Below are 17,228 nucleotides of genomic sequence, written 5' to 3' on the forward strand. Positions count from 1 at the left end.
ATAGAAAGGAAAGGCATGGGAGATTCATTGGATGGGTACAAGTTGTGAACTTGTTAGCACATGTCTGTATTATTTACTTTTTTTATTCATGAAGTTCATGGAATCCATCTACAGCGGACGATTGTATTGACCAGTGTAAATTAAGATTGATGTAGATTGACCAAGCAACAACCACGAAGGACCATTTGTGTGACGATACTTATCGACAACTACAATACTTGAACTTTTCATTATGTGAGTGAAACCAATTTGTGCAACTTGAAATCAAAATACAGTAATTTAGATCTCAATAACAGTATTAAAAAGAGAGCCAAGACCGTTTCTTCATCTCACTATTTTCCAATTCAGGACCTGAGATTATATCTATCTTTGTTCCTCTTGAGTGTGGTATATATCATTGTGGTTACCATTCTCCTTCCCATAACTAATCGATCCTATGCTACTGTTTTATAAATTTCAATTTCACGGTGCCACACTGTAGTTTCAAACTTTCAATGATTTACATCAAATAAATTGTACTAAATCCAACCCCATACCAGTTTTATAGATTTTGCAGCTTCTGATATTGTCGTTTGTGCACCACAAAATTCCAATATCCGTGTCCTAATAACGTGTACTAAGAAGCACATACATCTTCCAGTAAGTTATTACATGTATTTTAATTAAAACAATAAAATAATAAGAATGAAAAATTGTTTTCATATAACTAATTTATACCCAAAATTGTTTTTACTTATTATAATAGGGCCTTCTGAGCATATTAATTTGGACCATGATACATTGCTATGAACTTAGACATGGTATTGTTTCAGATTTTGGCATTCAGCCTAGGGGCCGTAAAAATTTTTTAGATAATGTTTGGATGATTTAAAAATGATTTTTCGTTTTAGTTTTAGCAATTTTTCTAATTAATACTTTTACTAATATTCTGATTTTACAATTAAGTACAGTGCAAGTATATAATTATTCAACAGGTACAAAAATAGAGATATTAAAGTTGTTATTTGTGTGAGTATAATAACAAATACAAAACAGGTACAAAAATAGAGATATTAAAGTGGTTATTTGTGTGAGTATAAGAACAAATACAAGTATTTTTTTCAAACATAATTATTAGGACATATATTATCAAGGACAGATACAGAAATATATCAAAGGGAGGACCAAGATTTTTTACACAATTATTTAAAATTTTAATTTTTAGCAAATAATTATTTAATAAATAATGAGTTTCACAAAAATATTTATTATTAAATTATGTGTAAAACTAGAGATAAGATGCACTAAAAAATTTAACAGATATCAATTCAACACTCTATTCTTCTTATATAAATGATATATTATAATATTTTAACCAAACTTTAAACATTACCTTCCATTAAATAGGGCTCATGTTTTTTCAGTATCTTGTTTGGAGCAATTACACCTAGGCTAAACAGCAAACACAGAACTTTGATGTGGTCTTTGTGGACTGAAAAATCATATATTAAATATGTAATACAATAGGGCTAGCTAGTTTTAAGAGAAAAATACAAGGTATTTAATAATTTATTTTTCTAGTGCTCCTCAAATATAAATATGAACTTGTAACGTGATGGCTTCAGTACACATTTTACATGAATTAATATCGACGAGTAGACAAGTGTATACATAAAAGGCAACATTGTATTGTAGCTGAGCAAGCAAGGTACACTCTCAGAAACCTGGCCTGAACCGGCTTCACGAATCACGACCCTCCTGCTTCGACTTATCTACAATTAAAAATGCATATCTTCCGCAAAAATGTTCCTTCGTGGTCAATGTACATCAATCTTTGCACGGGCCAATACAATCCACTGTTGAGGGATTCCTTTCGTGAGTAAAAGAAATACATAACACGAACACGTGTGCTCGATCGATCACAACCGCTTTGTATTGTACGACCCATAGAATCTTCTTCAATGCCATTCCTTTCTATATATATGCACCACCCTCTTCTCCCATATCTCACAATTCACCTACTAATTCTATCAACTCCCCCATTACAATTCCCAGCTAAATTATTTTCATTTTTCCTTCATAAGTTCTTGGTCACATCAAAGTATTTATCTCCTGTTCATCACTCGTCTGCAAGCATGGCTCATAAGCAAGACCATGGAACAAGCTGCTGCTGCTGCCTCTTCGGAATCTTGTGGAAGATTCTCGTTGCACTCATCGTCCCCGTTGGCCTCGCAATCCTCATATTCTGGCTGGTGGTTCAACCCCGTTCCTTCAAGTTCCACGTCACGGAAGCCGACCTAACACAATTTGATTTCTATACCAACAACAACACTCTCCACTACAACATGGTCCTCAACTTCACTGCACGTACGCAACCTAAACAAAAAACTCAGCATATACTACGACAAAGTAGAGGCATCAGCATTCTACGAGGATGCCAGGTTCGCCAATTACGATATGGTCACTCACATGAACTCCTTCCGCCAGTACAAGAAGATCACCAGCCCCATGAGCGCCGTTTTCTCGGGACAGAAATTGTTGATGCTCAACAATGAACAAGCCTCTAAGTTGAACCAAGACAAGAGTGATGGGGTTTATGACATCTATGTGAAGCTCAACTTCAGGATTCGGTTCAGGCTCGGGGACTCCATATCCCGTCACTTGAAGCCCAAGGTCAAATGTCACCTCAAGGTTCCTTCAAGTAAAAGTGGCACCTTTACTCTGTTTCAGACCACCAAATGTTCTGTCCATTTCTAAGGATCGACTGCTAGACATTTCATTTCTTGGATACATTCTCTTTAATTACTAATTATTTTATATTTTAATAATTAATTGTGTGTTTTTTTGTCATTGTTTTATTCATTCTTTCTCTATAATGTATATGTTTTCAAGCAATAAATTTGATTTTGGTACGTACTCCTCTAGAATTTCCCTTAATTTGGTTTTAAGTTTAGGTATACGTCATTGTTTTATTCATTCGTTCTCTATAATGTATATGTTTTTCTTGTAATATTTATTTTATATCACTTTGGGCTCGAAATTTCTTACAACATCTGAATGTAGATATTTTCTACTCGTTTATTGGGTAGTGCAGCGAAGAGAGACAAAGACATATGGGGCTTAGGTATACGTTAGACCCACTTTGATAAACGAGTATAAATTACACAAAAATAATCGATTCGTGAATCCATATTTAGGTTAGTGACATTTTTTTAAAGAAAAAAAATTCTACTTTATTGTTTTAATAAATTATGATGGTGACTTCTAACATGGTTTGTTTTCCCTAAAGAGTCAAGAACATTTATATTCAAAATAAAAATCTGAGAAGAGCGAAGTATATATAATTTTGCTACGTTGATTTTGGATAGATGAAAAAAGCATAATAAAAATATCGTTAATTTACTAAGAGAATATTAAAACGTAAAAAAGTTACATGTAAAAATCATATTAACACATAGTTTAATGGTGATACAATGATAAGATAAAATCATTTGACACCTTCATCTAATAATAAATTAATATTAATGTGATTTTAAACATAATTATTATCAAAACTAATAAATTTACCAAACATATATAGAGATTGTGATGGGATGACATTGTGACATTAATTGATACTATTGGTCTATAATATTTTTTTTCTCAATAACATATATGTATTAGAAAATATCAGTTTGGTTTGGATCAATTCAATTTGGTAGACATCAACCAAAAATAACCCAAATTGATGAATTATGCAAAAATAATGGTCTAAAAAGCAGTTTTCACTGGTTTCATGTTTTTTTAATCAGTTTGTTGTCTTTTAAAAGATTGGATTGGATCTATACAGCCCTAAATTCCAGTTATCCACAATTAGGTGGAAATGATCGATCATTCACAATCCCACAACAATAGCAGCAAGGCGGGGAACACCAAATTGATATGAAACAATGGTCAGGGCAGAATTAAGCCTGACCCGACACAAGCTCCAGAGGCCTAGTTGGTGTTCTTGTAATTCATTTGATTTCAAGTTCAAGGTGACTTTTTTCTTACCAGAACAAAAATTGGCACGCCTTAATTGAATTGTCCTGCGAGGGTTATTCAAGCGGTTAAGAGTTGGGCCGTGTAGAAAGAATACAGAGGTCTAATTTAAGGCACACCAAATGACCAAAACCTTAAACAATAACAATTTACATACATACATATGTTTCGTGGCAACAATTTCAATTAGTAGGGTAATCAAATTGTGTATTTGGCTATTCGCAAAAGTGCTTATCCGTGATATACACTACTGCATAAACAGGAGTAACAAAAATATTATTGCAAGAAATCATATACATTACAAACATATAGGTAAAAGAATGAATAAAATAATCACAAAAGTTACATAACTAATTATAAAAATTTAAAATAAAGATTAAAGAAAGAAAAGTCCAGATTAAAACCAATCTAATAAAAAGTGTAGTCCCTAGAAATCGACATCACATTTGGTGGTCTGAAACAGAGTAAAGGTGCCATTTTTACTGAAAGGAACCTTGAGGTGACATTTGACCTTGGGCTTGTAGTCATTGGATATAAAGTCCCCGAGCCTGAACCTCATCCTGAAGTAGAGCTTCACATAGATGTCATAAACACCAGTATTCCTGTCTTGGTTGAACTCTGAGACTTGATCATTGTTCAGCATCAGCAATTGTTGCCCTGTGAAAACGGCGCTCATGGGGCTGGAGCTCTTCTTGTACTGGCGGAAGGAGTTCATGTGTGTTATGACATCGTAACTTGCGAACCTGACATCCTCGTAGAATGCTAATGCCTCAACTTTGTCGTAGTATATGTTGAGCTTCTTGTTGGGGTTGCGTGCAGTGAAGTTGAGGACCATGTTGTAGTGAAGGGTGTTGTTGTTGGTATAGTAATCAAATTGTGTTAGGTCGGCTTCCGTGACGTGGAACTTGAAGGAACGGGGTTGAACCACCAGCCAGAAGATGAGGACCGCGAGGCCAACGAGGACAATGAGTGCAACCAGAATCTTCCACAAGATTCCGAAGAGGCAGCAACAGCAGCTTCTTCCGCGGTGACTGTGAGGGCGGTAGCGTGGTTGCTCCGCCGGAGGAATGGCGGGACCGTAATAAGCGCCGTTCAAGTGGGGTTGCTTATCGGCCATGTTTGCAGATGAGTTAATGAATGAACAGAAAATATGTACCTTGATGTAACCAAGAAATTATTATCAAGGGAAAGTATATGATGAAGAGAATATTAATGGTGAATTGTAATGTAATAGGGGACTTGATGGAGAGCAGAGATGGTGGTTGGTTGTGAGATATGGGAGAAGGAAGTGGTGCGTATATATACAATGGCAATACGTGTCCTTTTGCGTGAAAGGAATCGATCAACCGCGGATTGTATTGACCGCTGCAAACTTTGTTCAAGATTGACCGCAGAAGGAACATTCGTGCGGAACAAATGCATGTAATGTATAAAATAATCAAGCAAACACGTTACAAGTTTCACTATATTCTTGTAAGTATTTGTTTATATTTATATACTCGTTGATATATATTTAAACCTGTGTATACTAAAAAAAGAAATCTTAGTGGGTTGGTTTTTTTTTCAGTGACCTTCACATGGACATATAATATAAGGCAATATGCCATTGTTACGAAATTTGAACATTTCAAAATCGTCGCACTAATCCGAATGCGTGTTTTTATAGAAGTGTGTTATAATGATTGTGCGTGGTTTGGTTTACATGAAAACGGAAACTTGAAAACTTTTTTTTTAGAATTAAGCTTGTAAATTAATTGCATCTCGTTGTTACTATAAGCTACATCTAATTTTTAAAAAAATATATATATAAATTCCATCATCAAATCTTTCTTTTAAGTCCTAGAATTATCTTTTAAAAAAAGGTCCTAGAATTTTATTTATACAGTAAACTCATATTAAGTGAATTTAATATTTTTAAAACATTAAACAGATTTATTTTTCAACTAATAGCATTCCATTACTCAAATAAAAGATCGTGGTGGTCGTAACATTGCAACTATATTATCTTTAAAAAAAAAACATTGCAACTATATATTTCTCTTTTTTTTTAAGTCAAAAACCAAATTTTATTCAGCAAATTAAGAGGGATCAAAACAAGCCCTCAAATCATGGTCAACACAACAGCAGACAAGGGATGGAAAATCCTCAAGCCAATTATTATCCTCCTAATTAATGCTATGAATATAAACAGATATGATACCTTTATTTAAAAGGAAAAAACATAATACATCTAATTTTTCTAATAAAGTCTTAATTGTTGTCGGGAGAACACTCTTGATAATGCTTGAGGTCTCATATGCTTATCAAGTGATTTTTTATTTTAAATCCGATATGGGTCTTGAGATATTTTTTATTTTGTTTTCGGTATTATGATCACCAATCTTGCAACCATTTTGGATGCCATATAATTCATATAAACAAATTTTATTTTATTCTTTATAATCGTGCAATGTGATAAAGTATCACAGTCTTATATAGTAAAGGAAGGTAAAGGGTTGAAAAAGTTATAAAAGAGATAAAACAAGAGAGAACGTTACCTAAGGGTGACCGTGAACTAATCCAATCCCATCTAAGATTGATTTGGATGGATTTGAGTTTTGAAAATAGACTCATGCATTTTTAGGACGGGTTCGGGTCCGACAGCGGGGACAAGTATAAACTCATTTGGATTCGTCCCTTGCTCACCTCTAACATTACCTCATATGGATCAGTTTAATTATAAGTGGAAGACTAACAAAAATAAAGGACGAAAGGCAGATTTAGAAAAATGAAAAAAAAAATGTATAATAAAAAAGTATAATCTAAAACTAAACAATATAAGGAAAATAGAGTCGTGCATTTTTAGGACGGATTCAGGTTGTTGTTCGAGTCGACTCAACCTCCTTTTTTTATTCGCAATATAAAGTATATGTTTTTTTTAACAATTATGCATTGATAATAAAACTTTGTTATTTAATGTATAATATTTCAATCAAACTTTCGCGTTAAACAGGGACAAATTATAAACTCATTCCCATCCGTTCCTTGCTCACCCCTAACATTACCTCATATGATTCCAGTTTAAGTGAAGGAGAAATGACAAAAAAAAGATGTATAATAAAAAAGCATAAACTAACACCTAACTTATATAAGGAAAAGATCAAGAGATGCGTCAATTTGATTATCCTTTTCCTAGAAGGGTTTAGAAAACTTATAAAAGAGTACCTGTGAATAAAATAACTGCAAAAGTTACATCCTTAATTATGTAAAACTTCATATAAAGGAGTACCAAAATTAAAGAATTTATTGTAAGAAAACATATACAATAACATTATTATTGAATATAGTCAAAGAATGAATAAAATAACTGCAAAAGTTACATCCTTAATTATGTGAAATTAAAATGAAGGGTAAAGAAAATTCCAATCTCAATCCAAGAAATCCAACATGCAGACCCTAGAAATGGACAGAACATTTGGTGGTCTCAAAGAGAGTAAAGGTGCCACTTTTACTGAAGGGAACCTTGAGGTGACATTTGACCTTGGGCTTCAAGTTACCGGATATGGAGTCCCCGAGCCTGAACCGAATCCTGAAGTTGAGCTTCACGTAGATGTCATAAACCCCATCACTCTTGTCTTGGTTCAACTTAGAGACTTGTTCGCTGTTGAGCATCAACACCTTCTTCCCCGAGAAAACGGCGCTCATGGGGCTGGTGCTCTTCTTGTACTGGCGGAAGGAGTTCATGTGAGTTATGACATCGTAATTGGCGAACCTGGCATCCTCGTAGAATGCTAATGCCTCAACTTTGTCGTAGTATATGCTGAGCTTCTTGTTGGGGTTGCGTGCAGTGAAGTTGAGCACCATGTTGTAGTGGAGAGTGTGATTGTTGGTGTAGTAATCAAATTGGGTTAGGTCCGCTTCCGTGACCTGGAACTTGAAGGAGCGGGGTTGAACCACCAGCCAGAATATGAGGAATACGAGGCCAACGAGGACGATGAGTGCAACCAGAATCTTCCACAAGATTCCAAAGAGGCAGCAACAGCAGCTTCTTCCGTGCTTATCGGCCATGCTTGCAGATGAGTGAATGAACTAATATAATTAACCGGGAATACTTTGATGTAACTAAGAAATTATCAAGACAAATGAAAGATGATCGAGGAGAATTAGTTGTGATTTGTAATAGACTAATAGCCAATAGGGGACTTGATGGATAGAGAGAAGGTGGTGAGTTGTGAGAGAATGGATAAAGTAGTGATAGTGCTTAATGCTTATATATAGAAATGAAACGCGGTTGTGGGCACCAGTGCGTGTTGGCTATTTGCCTTATTCAGTTGCTACTCTGCGTGTTTGTATTGACCCGTGCAAAGTTTGACGTAGATTGACCTCACCGCAGCAACAACCACGAAGAAACATTCGTACGGAACTTGTTGCCACCTCTAATTGATGATTATCAAAAACACGACACTTGATCTTGTCAATATGTGGACGTGAACTTTTCATGGGCATAAATGGCAAGTTGGCAATATGCCATTGATACGAAATTTGAAACGTTCAAAATCGTTGCTGCAATCAGATTTCTTTGCGTGTTTTTGTTCCCATGAGAACGAAACTTCTAAGTTCTTAGTTCTAACCCTATCGCATCTCATTATTACCATTTAGGCCGGATCTAAATTACAAAGTATGGCAGTGGTAATATTGCAACTATGTTTCACTTTTTTCTTTTTATGCATAAAAATTAAAAATAAGTATAAAGATTTATAACTATGTTTCACTTAATATACTTTTTGTGAAATGATGGAATGTACATAATTTTTTTCTATTTTTTTATTATGTTTTTAATTGCATTTCTTGGACGGTATATCTTTAAGAATTGTAAGAGAAATGCACTTTATCTTGTTATTAGTTAGAAAATCAATAGCTCAATTTATAATTAGTTTTATATTCTTTCATACATATATCACAATTTTTAATCACTGACTTTTCAATTAATAATGTAAGTATATTTTATTTCAAAATTATTTTTATAAAAGAGTAAAATTTGAAAAAATTAGCGCTTACTAATTAAATAGCTTACTTAAACGAAAGAAGAAGAAAAACAAGCTCTTCTCTTTGAGCCAAGGGTCTAGAATAAGAAATTAAAATATTTTTCAAAGTCCAATTTAAGTTTTACTCTATAAGTTTGGATTCACTTGTGGGCTCAGCGATTGGGCTACAAGGCAGAAGCCTATAATTCACAAATTGGGCCATTTAGAGGCCCATCGTGGACTGTATTCTTTCAATTCATTTGACTTCCCGGTGGCTTTCTTACCGAAATTTTTAAAAAAATGGTCACACCTTGATAACTTGATTCCATTGTCCTGTGATGGTTATTCAAGTGATTAAGAGTTTTCACGCAGAAAGAATGTCCATATTTTTTATAAAAAAAATATATTTTCAGCTAATTACAATTGTTAAGTGTTATAAATTATAAATTCATCAATTGTTTTATATGTTGTCAGTCTAAAGTTTTATATTATCAATTATTTAAAAAATTATGATAATATTACTTTTAAAATAGTTATTATAAAAACTAACGAGCTTTATATATATATATATATATATGATAATTTGTGTATAGATAATTGTGCAAAAAATTATATCATCAAAATGAACTATTTACTCTTTGTGCGAATAAGTTATAGTAAAATAGGTAGAAGTTGTAACTTTCAAACATGTCCGCTTTACAAAATCTAGCCATGGGTGATTGTTTATATATTTTTTGTAAAAGGAAATGACGCTACTCAAATTATTCTCACATTTAAAGACAACAAAAAATGTCAAGAAATTATGAGGTCTTGGCTACCTAATCCCTATATTCGCCCCTCGTTGAAATATAATTTTTTGCTAGCAGTAGATGCAAGTATTACTTACACTAATGATAATTTCCCTATAATCTCTGACCATAAGGTTAGTTAATAAGAAGTCCAACAAAAAAAAATTATGATGCTATTTTCCAAAAGAAAAAAAAAAGTTATCGGCACTCAGTGTTCTCTTGTTTTCTAACAGTCACATCATATTATTTATATAAATTTGTTTATTTCATAATGACAATTAAAAAAATAGTTATGAAATTTGATAATAAAAAAATTACCTAATTTTCACTAGTTAAAGAATTGGCCACAAAATCACTTGACCATAACACCATCATGTGTGTGTGTGTCATTTTTAAAGATATTTCGCACTTGTTTTTAGCCCAAAAAAACGGAAAAAGATATCTTATTGTAGGAAATAGTGGAATAGACTAACATAAGATAAATAAAGAAGCAGCTGAGAGTTCAGATTTTAGTCAATTCGGTAGTGGTGACAGAGAGACCATGTGATTGATTATTGTGTCTAGTTAGAAACAAGCAAAATACAATAATATACGTGTAACGTTCCTATGTATGGGGTTACTAAATTAACATTGCTTGAGGAGTATTGTATGGAGCGTCGTGAGTCGTTATCAAAGTTGCATCCTATCAAATTCTCACCCCAAAAAAAAAAAAAAAAGTTGCATCCTATCACATGCACATGGTGACCGGTTTTGAATGTTGACGAATCAAAGAAGGTTCCTTTAATTTGCACTACCTTGACGGTGCTGAATACCAAATCTGTTCGCACACTGTTTGATGCTAATTGCTAATTAAGCATGCATGTGTTCTGTTGAGTTGTCCAAGTCTCTGATTTGATAATAGTCAATAGAATATGCATAAATGAACATAATTGAACTCTATTTGTAGCTAGGCGTGACATAATTAGGGAAAGCTCCTTTCTTTCACCGCATTAGTAGCACGCAAGGTAGGTAAAGGGGACTGAAAAGGACAACCACCACCACCACCACCAAGCCATGTGGAAGGATGTGGCCAAAGTCATTGACCATAATTAACCTCTAAAAACAGGCTAATTAGAGATATATTCACGATATTATCCCTTCTCCATCCAATTCAATGACACGCTCCAGTGAATAATAGTCGGTTTAATTTGTTCACTTGCACTTTTATTTTAGGAGAGATAATGTCATAGTGTGAGGGGTACGGTTATCTTATTAGAATACTCATCTTACGTTGAATCTGGGTTTAGGTATTTCCCTGGATAAATATATCACTAAATTAAAATTGAGAAAGAAAAAGTGGTCCAACAATATATATAGACCCTTAATTTCGAAATTATCATCATACTTCATTATTGATCCAATAATATGCAGAATATGCGGCAGATAATGAAATTCACATGCATATCCAAGAAGAGAAAACCAAAAGTTGAGAGAATTAAAGCCAAATAAAACGAGAATCATACATGAATATTCTTGAAAGAAGAAGAAGGCAAATGGCACTAGCTAGATGATTCACGAGGCACCGATCTCTTTATCCAAATTGAAACAACGTTTTAATTTATTTCAATTGGCTCTTTGTTACAAATTGTAATTTCGCTTTCATCTCTATTACATACTTTTTTTTCCAAGTGCAGTTTATTCTGTAGCAAAATGTACAATTCCAAATGCTGTAACAAAGACACGCACGTATGCCTAACAACAAAGTGATCCGTCAATACAGAAGAAATACGTAGTGGAAGATAACAAGAATACGTATATAAAAAAAAAGAAATGAGAAAAGACCGTATATAGATAGACACTAAATATAGCAAGGAGCAGAGCAAAGACAGAATGAATATATGTTGGACGGCGGTTACATCAAACCCCGACGGTGCAGCGTTGAACCAATTGATACTTAACGGCGTTCTTGCCAAGGGCAATCCCGGTGCTTTGGGGGCCAAAAGTTATGAAAGCAGGGCACCTTACATAGAGGTTGTAGTGACCAGAGACGAAGGTACCAACTTTCCATCGTACCTTACCGTCAATCTTAACGAGGACGAGGACGTTGCCGTTGGTCTGGTCTTGACTGAGACCAACGAAGTTGAAGGGTGCGACGGGGACGTTAGTGCCGAAGACGAATGGGGACCACACATCCTCTTCCTTGTGACCTTGGTATGAGGGTGGGATTGAGGTTCGGTACGTGACCTGCTGGTTCCGGTAAGTGACGTAGGTGTCGAGACGGTCGTAGTAGACTCCGATTTTGTCGTTGGGGTTGCGCGAGGAAAGCGTGACCTGAAAGCTTGAGGTGAGGAAGTTGGGGATGGTGGCGTTGAAGCCGTAGACGGTCACGTCTTGGAGGATGAAGGTTGGCTTTGAAGGCTTTAGGATTGCCCAGATTATAAGAACTGTTAGCAACACGATGAAGGCGAAGATCACTATGCCCCAGAAGATGCGTCTCCAGAGTTTGTGCTTCTTTCCCTTGTGGTGGTGACACTCCTTTACCGACATCGTTAAGGTGGAGATGTTACGGACACTGGTTTTGTGAGGAAATGACGACAAGAGTGAAGAGTGAAGAGAGAAGAGAGAAGAGTTGGAAGTTTGGTACTTTAAGGTCTTGAAATGATATGGTAAGATCATGTTTATATGATAGAGGGTTATTATATTATTGGATGATGATTAATGGTTGAGTTAATTAATTTGCTACTAGACATGTATACGTAGTCATCGCGCAATTGAATGTTTTTTATTATTATTTTATTTCACTTCTTGTTTGCATCTTTTGTCTTTTGGATTAGAAGTTCCGTAGTAGATTAATGTCACGTCATTTTAGTACCGGTTCAATTGAAACTTCAATCATGTTACTGCATCTGATCCGATATTTTCCCCTAAAGCAATTTGTCCATGGCTCAGTTCCTATAGTACAACGTATGCGGGTTGTAGGAGGAATTTTCCGGATTCTTCAGCAACTTCCCTTCATGGCTTTGTGCATAACTTAAGCTCATTTATTGTCACTATGACTGAGTTATAGATGGTTAAGAAATGTTACTAGAACATTTCCTAATAAATTATACACATAATATTATAGTTTTTAATAAAATTCAGCGGATAATTGGTTGTGTTAAAAAGCACTCCTTTAGGTACGCAGGGAAAACTATCAAGCTTTGCATTGAAAGTGACTTCCCGCCTCCTTTGTCCTGTTAGCACGTAACAGGTGTTCTTTATCGATCCCACTCTTACGATAACATTGTTCGGTGCATAGAAATGGTATGCAAAAATAATTGGAAAATCATATTCATTCATGGCCTACAATAGAGGAATCAGAATATTGCTGACTTGTTAACGAGAGTTATTTGCATACAATGTCTCTTGGGCTGCATGTTTTAGAATTGCCACTTAATAAATGCATGTGGCTCCCTCTGCTTCGTGACTTGATTGATTACTATGGTTTGTGTAACATTTCTTTCCGGGTCCGGAGTATCACGGGATAAACGTATTTACTAAAATTATGAGTGCTGAAATCAGTAAATTTTAACTATATAATTGCATATAAAGGATTAAGAATATTGTAACAAAAAACAAAAGGATCAAGAATATTTTATTCAAATCAAATTTTAATAATTACTTTGATTTTGTATTTTTATTATGTTTCCAGAAGGAAAAAAGTGTACTCCTTTTGTGAAAACTTTCTATTCACGTACACGGTAAACCAAGAAAAGGTAACGAATAACCCGGAAATTAAATGTGTGATAGTGTAATTACAAATCTTTTTCTACTTGTCCTCGTTTTATATATTTGATGCATGATTCTATCTCCTTTCTCACAGCAACATTTGATTCAACATATTACTACTACAATTTTTAAATTCTAACAAGTAGAGAGAGGGCTATATATTATATTATTAAATTAATTGAAGCCCTATTAATTTAAATGTAGATTCTACGTTGAGTTGGAATGTTAGATAGTTCTCGTCCATTTCTATGATGGCATTGATTTCATTAATGTTTATACTTGCCAAGTCAACAAAGGGATGCTTAACATTTGCTTTAAAAAAAAGGGGGATGCTTAACATTTAGTAAAATAATCAAAGTTAAAAAAGACAAAGAAAGTAAAGATGTGACGATCAAATTCGATAAAAAAAAAACTAATAACTAATCTTGTTTTTTAAAATATTTATTGTTTATAGTATTTATTCAAAGAATAGACAAGTTTAACATATCAGTTTAAATTACAATCTTTCATCAGTATACTGAAAATTATTACATTATTCTATTATTATTGTCTATCATTATATTTCGTACACTTGAATAACCAAAAAGAAAAATGAATAGTATTATTTTTAAACAAGAGGTAGAATTAAACAACGTTATTCTTCAGGATATATTACTTTCTTTTTCATTTTCGTGTATCGTCATGCTTTAAAAAAAAATCAGAAATGCTCGCTCATAACCTATATATGGATGTTTGATTGGGGAAATTAAAGAACATCACAACGACAAGTTATGTTTAGGCCCCACTTGTCATGACAGAAATGCTCCCAGCTCAGCCACACCGACCATCCTTTTGATTTTTCTTAGAGTTTCCAGAATATACTTGGTAGTTAGCATGAACCAGGGCCCGAGCAAAAGCCTAAAGCCTTTATGGCAAAGTGTGAATCAATGAAAACGAATTCTTGCGAGAAAAAGGAATCAATTTTCATTTCCATTAAGAAAGCTCTTTTATATGTATTGTGGGGTAAACACGAATTCCTACAGTGTCATGAATTGTGGATAACTCAGGAAATTAAGAAAGAAACAAAGAAACCAAAGCAGTAAAGAGACCTAAAATAGTTGAGGTTGCAAAACTAATTAACTTTGTTTCTAATACGCTTGAAATACTACTACTCCTTCCCCTCTTTCGGTATGTTTTACTGCCTAAAATGTATAGATCAGGTGTATGATTGCATTAAAATGTTTCAAGATCAAGTAGAATAATAAATCAAGAACAGAAGAAATAGTTTATTTCTAACCAATTCTACAAAGGGGCTTTGGCAGATTGGTTTAAAATGTAAGAAAAACTCATGTTAGCGGTTATAATCACTGTTCATATAATTTCATTGACGGAAAATATGATGTTAATTTAAGCCACAAATGAAAAACATGCCTAGTGTGACAAATTGGGCGGTGAGCATGTATCACTAGTGTAATTTTCGAAAAATCACTCGCGCAAAGCCTACTTTTCTACACTTGCAACACATGGGTCATTTCAAGGGGTTTTTTAGACTCTTTAAAGAAGCCAAAGCTACAAAGGCTCTTGAAAACACTCTAACATTCAAGATTCAAGGGATTGAAACAATTATTGAAGATTTAATGACTTCAACCTAATCTATCTCTTATAAATTTGTTTTTCTTTTCTTCTCTTTTAACTTCTAAATTTCTTAGGGTTAGGTTAGGAAGAATTATTACTTTGAACCTTTTGTAATTAAATTATTTTTCAAAGTTCCATCTCCTTTTATATTATTAGAGTTGGTCTCTAGGTCTATCTTTAATGTTTTCTTTTTATTTATCACCTTGAGAATGAATTAGGACTTGGATTTATAATTGGGAAATTGAAATTTGAGTTTGCCTTGACCTATTGGCCATATATCTCTTAAAGTTAATACTTTATCAATCATTTCGGTTGGGTACAATTAATATTAAGCTTTCATTAGTGTGTAATATTGTAGAAATGTTTGGGTACAATATTACATACTACAGCACATCTTTATCAATCATTTCGCTTTCATTAGTTGACACGCTAACAACTCGTACTCTGTCTCCAATTGATGTATTTACAAGCTATAAATAAGCAACCCCAGTTCACAACTCGCCATTAATATTTCTTTACTCAGTCGCTCTCTTTAGCACTAAAATTACTAAGAAACAACTCCTTACTTCGTTGAAAATTCAAAGTACAGAAGTAAATGTAAATAATGAAAGCAACACTTAAAAAAAGTAACTTAATTAATGTCTAACGAAAAAGTAACTTTTTATAGGAAAAAATTAACTAAATTAATTTTTATTCGATAATTATGAAATGAAGGATCATCCATAGGTGTGATCATGAAGTTTATTAAAATAAAAAAACATTTTATTATTTGTTCATAAAATTTATTAAAATAAATTGAAAATGTCATAAAAAATCACGAATCAATTTTATAATTTCAAATAAACTTCTTCAACGTGTGACCTAAATTTCTTGTTGAAAATTCAAAGTTTAAAAGCAAATGTAGACATATTTGCCTGTTAGTCAACTTCATATCACTTTCTTCAATTTCATGAACGGATTATCATTTGTACTTGTTGCCGTGCCGTTTCACATAGTGGTCAGTCCCACTTTTGAAAAGATGTGTTTCCTTTTTCTTTTTTTTACTTTGAAAGATGTGGTTTGGTGCAAGAAAAGTTAAAATTTTAGATAATAAATTAAGACAATATTATGTGTATTGTATTAAGAAATTATTTGTTTATGGACCGTGCTTATGTGTTTGGGTTGGCAATCGATTGGAACTGACTTCTAATAGATGTTGATTGAAATGAGTTCATGAGTGGATTGATGTTCAAGATCTTCTAAATTCAGCAGGTATTTGTGAAAGACTTTGTTAAAAAAATGACTTGATAGGTGTAAAAGACACTTTTATCCTCAAGTTAATATATATTTTATCACAGTGATAGCATGTACGTATAAAATACTTATATATTTCGTATTTTATAATAGTTGATAATATATATATCTATATATGTATATATAGAGAGAGAGAGAGAGAAAATTGATATTATTATATATTGTACTATCTGATCATGCAGCTTAGACATTCAAATACGTGGACCAGATGGCATACTTGACCTTGCAGTTATAGGAGTCAGGAGGCAGTCTCATAAAGATGTATATATTGCGAACGTTGGAGGTTATTTGGGATACTTAATCTTGGAATTTTGGTTTTAACCCAAAAAAACCGATTGTAAGGTAAGGATTTTTTCCTCTTCCACCATCTTATTTACTCTATTTGATATTATTTCTAGATAATATAAGATTTGAGTTTCTTTAGTCTCCTTGATTGACGATGGACAACCGTGCTTCTTAATTAGTCTCATCATACTCATGCACTCGAGACTACATGGTTGTGTATCTCCTCATGCGCTCTTGGGTGACCATGCTCCATACTTAATCTCATAGTGCTTGTACACTCAAGATTTTAGGGTTGTGTACCCCTTTGATCGGCGTCGAACGACTATGCTTCATACTTATTCCTATCGTGCTTATGCACTTGAGATTACAAGACTATGTATCCCTTCAGTCCCCTCAATCAATGTCATTGCCTAAGTTTTCAAAGAGTTATTGATCGATGTGTCCACACTATCCTGATAACAACCATTGTAAAGTAAAATCCTTAACCCATAAGCATCCC

At 33.6% G+C, this 17,228-nt stretch overlaps 3 protein-coding genes and 1 pseudogene across 3 annotated transcripts; 1 reads left to right on the forward strand and 3 right to left on the reverse strand.

The window, feature by feature from the left end:
* Positions 1-1,924: 1,924 nt before the first annotated feature.
* LOC100794769 (NDR1/HIN1-like protein 10) lies at positions 1,925-2,753 on the forward strand (annotated as a pseudogene).
* Positions 2,754-4,275: 1,522 nt separating this feature from the next.
* Positions 4,276-5,288, reverse strand: LOC100795302 (NDR1/HIN1-like protein 10). Its single transcript, XM_003521445.5, has one exon. It carries the CDS (start codon positions 5,114-5,116, stop codon positions 4,427-4,429), a length of 690 nt encoding a protein of 229 aa, XP_003521493.1. The 5' UTR covers positions 5,117-5,288; the 3' UTR covers positions 4,276-4,426.
* Positions 5,289-7,227: 1,939 nt separating this feature from the next.
* On the reverse strand, positions 7,228-8,184 carry B13-1-9 (syringolide-induced protein B13-1-9). Its single transcript, NM_001250190.1, has one exon. The coding sequence runs from the start codon at positions 8,044-8,046 to the stop codon at positions 7,435-7,437; it is 612 nt and encodes a 203-aa protein (NP_001237119.1). The 5' UTR covers positions 8,047-8,184; the 3' UTR covers positions 7,228-7,434.
* A 3,175-nt stretch (positions 8,185-11,359) lies between these two features.
* LOC100795832 (NDR1/HIN1-like protein 1) lies at positions 11,360-12,565 on the reverse strand. The gene has a single exon (XM_006577032.4). It carries the CDS (start codon positions 12,443-12,445, stop codon positions 11,687-11,689), a length of 759 nt encoding a protein of 252 aa, XP_006577095.1. The 5' UTR covers positions 12,446-12,565; the 3' UTR covers positions 11,360-11,686.
* Between the last annotated feature and the right edge of the window lie 4,663 nt (positions 12,566-17,228).

The sequence above is a fragment of the Glycine max genome, chromosome 3, assembly GCF_000004515.6.
Source record: "Glycine max cultivar Williams 82 chromosome 3, Glycine_max_v4.0, whole genome shotgun sequence".
NCBI classification, from domain to species: Eukaryota; Viridiplantae; Streptophyta; class Magnoliopsida; order Fabales; family Fabaceae; genus Glycine; species Glycine max.